The 3,227-nt window shown below is 45.8% G+C and overlaps 1 protein-coding gene and 1 pseudogene across 1 annotated transcript in view; one reads left to right on the top strand and one right to left on the bottom strand.

Moving 5' to 3' along the window:
- Window positions 1–2,444, top strand: part of LOC104825515 (nuclear pore complex protein NUP54) — a 2,794-nt gene extending 350 nt beyond the window's left edge. Inside the window, exons 2-10 of the mRNA XM_010557859.2 lie at window positions 1–393; window positions 546–599; window positions 739–798; window positions 929–1,039; window positions 1,275–1,340; window positions 1,420–1,506; window positions 1,590–1,691; window positions 1,783–1,932; window positions 2,067–2,444. Coding sequence (XP_010556161.1) covers window positions 1–393; window positions 546–599; window positions 739–798; window positions 929–1,039; window positions 1,275–1,340; window positions 1,420–1,506; window positions 1,590–1,691; window positions 1,783–1,932; window positions 2,067–2,180 — 1,137 coding nt within the window. The 3' untranslated portion in view covers window positions 2,181–2,444. The remainder of the gene's footprint in view (window positions 394–545; window positions 600–738; window positions 799–928; window positions 1,040–1,274; window positions 1,341–1,419; window positions 1,507–1,589; window positions 1,692–1,782; window positions 1,933–2,066) is intronic.
- A 99-nt stretch (window positions 2,445–2,543) lies between these two features.
- The window catches only part of LOC104825516, a 3,598-nt pseudogene continuing 2,914 nt past the window's right edge, over window positions 2,544–3,227 (bottom strand).

Consider the following 3,227-nt stretch of genomic DNA (forward strand, 5'->3'; position numbering starts at 1 on the left):
GGCATTCCGTCCTCTACGCCGCCGTTCGGCGCGTCCTCTACGCCGCCGTTCGGCGCATCCTCTACGCCGGCGTTTGGTACGCCTTCTTCGGCTCCAGCGTTTGGTACACCGTCGTCGACGCTGGCATTCGGGGCGGCGTCTACACCGGGCTTCTCCAGCAGCGGATTTGGCTCCTCTCTCTTCTCTACCCCATTCTCATCGCAAACGCAGCAACAGCAACAGCAGCAGCAGCAGCAGACTCCGTTGTTCCAGCAACCGGCGCCCACCGGCTTCGGCTTTCAGACTCCATTCGCATCTGCGCAGCAGCCAACGCCGTTCCCTAATGCGCAATTGACTACTCAGATGGCTCCCGTGGCTCCTCTCCCTTACTCTCTTGCCGACCGCGACATTCAGGTTCGATCCCTCTCTCTCTCTCTCTCTGGATTTGGCGTCGATTCTCGAATACCTCGCAATTCCAGATCTAAAGCCCTAACCCTAACTTCTCCATAGTTGATTGACTCGTAGTTCCTCTTACTGGCTTTGTCTGTTCCGTTACTTGGTTTTAGGCCATCATTGATGCGTATAACGAGGAACCGACGAATCCGAAGTACGCTTTTAAGGTTAGTTCTGGTTTTGCTTGTGGATCATCTGATAATTTATGCAGTCTCGAGATTCGACATTGTTATGTTTCTCATCTGGTTTCATTTTCAGACAATTCAGAAATGGCATTGTATGACCCTTTTCTCCTTTTGTTTACAGCACCTTCTGTTCAGTGTGACTGAATCGCAGTACCGAGTGAAGCCTGCAACTGTCTCAGATGTGAGATCCTCTCAATGTTTCTCTTGTCTTTCCGAGATGTGTTGCTTCCTGTCTGTAGTGAGCTTGTTGATCTCTGGTTCCGTAACCAGTGTTCTGTGGTCCCTCTAAAGGATTGTTGTCTTGGTTGTAGATAATGTGGGCAGAGGCTATGAGCAAACTCGAAGGCATGGATTCAGCAGATAGAGAGCGTCTCTGGCCTCAGCTTGTACAAGGTTTCAAGGACCTTTCTCAGCGTCTTAAGGTCGGTTCCATCAGTTGCATTCTTGCAATACTTTTTTGCTCGGTTATTTGTCTGTTTGCGTCGTCCATGTCTGAAAGTTGTGTCCTTAGGATGCTTTAGCAAATTCTTCTTTGAATGATCGATCATATCTCGTTATTACTATGCTGAGAAAATGATATTCTTGTATCTTAACCATGACATATGACTTTGCTCCGATGATTGAACCTCTGACACTCTTTATGTTTCTTTCACGCAGGTTCAAGATGAGGTCCTCCTCTCAGACACCGAAAGATTAAAAACAACTCAAAGCAATGTTAAAATGGTAAGTTATTAGTTTCTTAACTCCTTAATTTGACTGGACTATCACATCTAAACAAGGAACCGCTCGTTACTTGCTTCAGCTTCAGAGACATTTGCAAGCACAGACCTTTCCATGTATCGAGAGGTTAAGACAGAAAGAGCAAAGTCTTCAAAGACGCTTGTTGAGGGTGAGTTTCGAAATTTCTCACCTCTTGTCGTTAGCTCTCTGGATGACGAATTTGACTCGTTTCGCAATGTGGCGTGTCTGAAGGTGATGAGGATAGTGGAGGGTCTAGAGGGGAAAGGTTTCCGTTTACCCTTGATGAAAGGAGAGGCCGAACTGGCTCAAAAGCTGGCAACAGTAACCAGACAGGTACAAGTGGTTGTCTTTTTCCTTGATTCCCCTCTGGGGCTTTTGACAAAGTTGCGAGGGAGATACTGAAAAAAAGGTTGTTGGGTTTCAGCTGAAAGGACCTGGAGCAGAGCTCTCTAGAAGGATGCAAAATCTGCTGACAATAACTCGTGCACAAGCCAACTCGATAGCCGCGGGTAGTTCCATACATCTCCCGGGATCAACCAAAATAGACGAACAGAGCCTTATCGACATGCAGGAGGTAAATGCCACTTAAAAAATATCCAAGTCTATATCCCACTGCAGGCCCTTATATATATATATGCCTCTTTACTGAGCATTTGGGGTTCAGGGAAACTACGTCAGACGCTGACTGTATGTACTCGTTATAAACAGGTGTTGCAACAGCAGACAGATGCGATAGCGAGGCTCGGGAATGTGTTGAAGCGCGATATGAGGGATATGGAGATAATTATGGCCGAGGATACAGAAATGTCCGAAGACCAATAAAAAAGATGTTCGGCTTTTAAAACATAACAAGGAGAAGAAGAAGAAGAAGATGCCAACAAAACAAACATGGCTCAATCGAGGCAGGATTGGATCCTCTCTATCGGCAACGTCTCCTTTCTTTTCTTTCTTTTTTTTTGGGGGTTTTTTCAAATCAAGGCTTTGGACCAAATGGACAGAACGAGCTCTGTTTCTCTACCTAAATATTCTATTCACAAGTGACAAAAAAAATCCACATGTATATATTTCCTTGTTCGTTTTCGTCCACTAAGGTACATGTGACTAAAGACGGTTTTTTTTTATTATCAAATATAATCTTAATCAAAACAACTCAAAGACGAGACAGAATTTAGTGAATATATCAAATAATGAAATAAAGCTTAAAACCCAAAAAAAAGTACAACAAAGAATTTTTATCCATCTTGTTTTCCGTTCCACCCCGACATGAACATGAACCAACCCCACTTGGAATTCTTCGAACAGCCGAGCCAATACCCAAAACGAGATTCAGACAACAAGACAAACCCAAACCTCGATTACGAATTTTTTTTCGGATGATTAATTAATAGAATCGATCATGTATGTATGCCACTGGACGATGATCATTTTGTGTATTCAGTGTATTTATGGGGGGGAAAGTAATATTGTCGTGGGTTAATTGCCGATTTTGTCGAGGTTGTCGGAGACATTCTTCATCCTTGGCCGTATTTCGGGGTCGCCTTCCGTACAAGCCAATGCCACGTGGAAGACGGCGAGGACTTGTTTCTTGGCGTGGACTTCTTGGAGCAACATCGGATCCACCATGTCCGACAATGGCGTCTCCTCCTCGAACCCTTTCCTCACCCACTTCACCAAATCTGGCACTTCCACCGTCGATGAACTCGTCGGCGGCGAAGATTCCGGCGACTTCCCCGTCAAGAGCTCCAACAACACCACCCCGAACGAGTACACGTCCCATTTCTGAGTCGGTCTGGTTCCGGGGAGACGTGCCTCTGGGGCTTTGTAGCCGTAGGATCTGTCGACGGAGGATTTGGAAGCGGTGGTGTAGGG

The sequence above is a fragment of the Tarenaya hassleriana genome, unplaced genomic scaffold (genome assembly GCF_000463585.1).
Source record: "Tarenaya hassleriana unplaced genomic scaffold, ASM46358v1 Cleome47, whole genome shotgun sequence".
Classification (NCBI taxonomy): domain Eukaryota; kingdom Viridiplantae; phylum Streptophyta; class Magnoliopsida; order Brassicales; family Cleomaceae; genus Tarenaya; species Tarenaya hassleriana.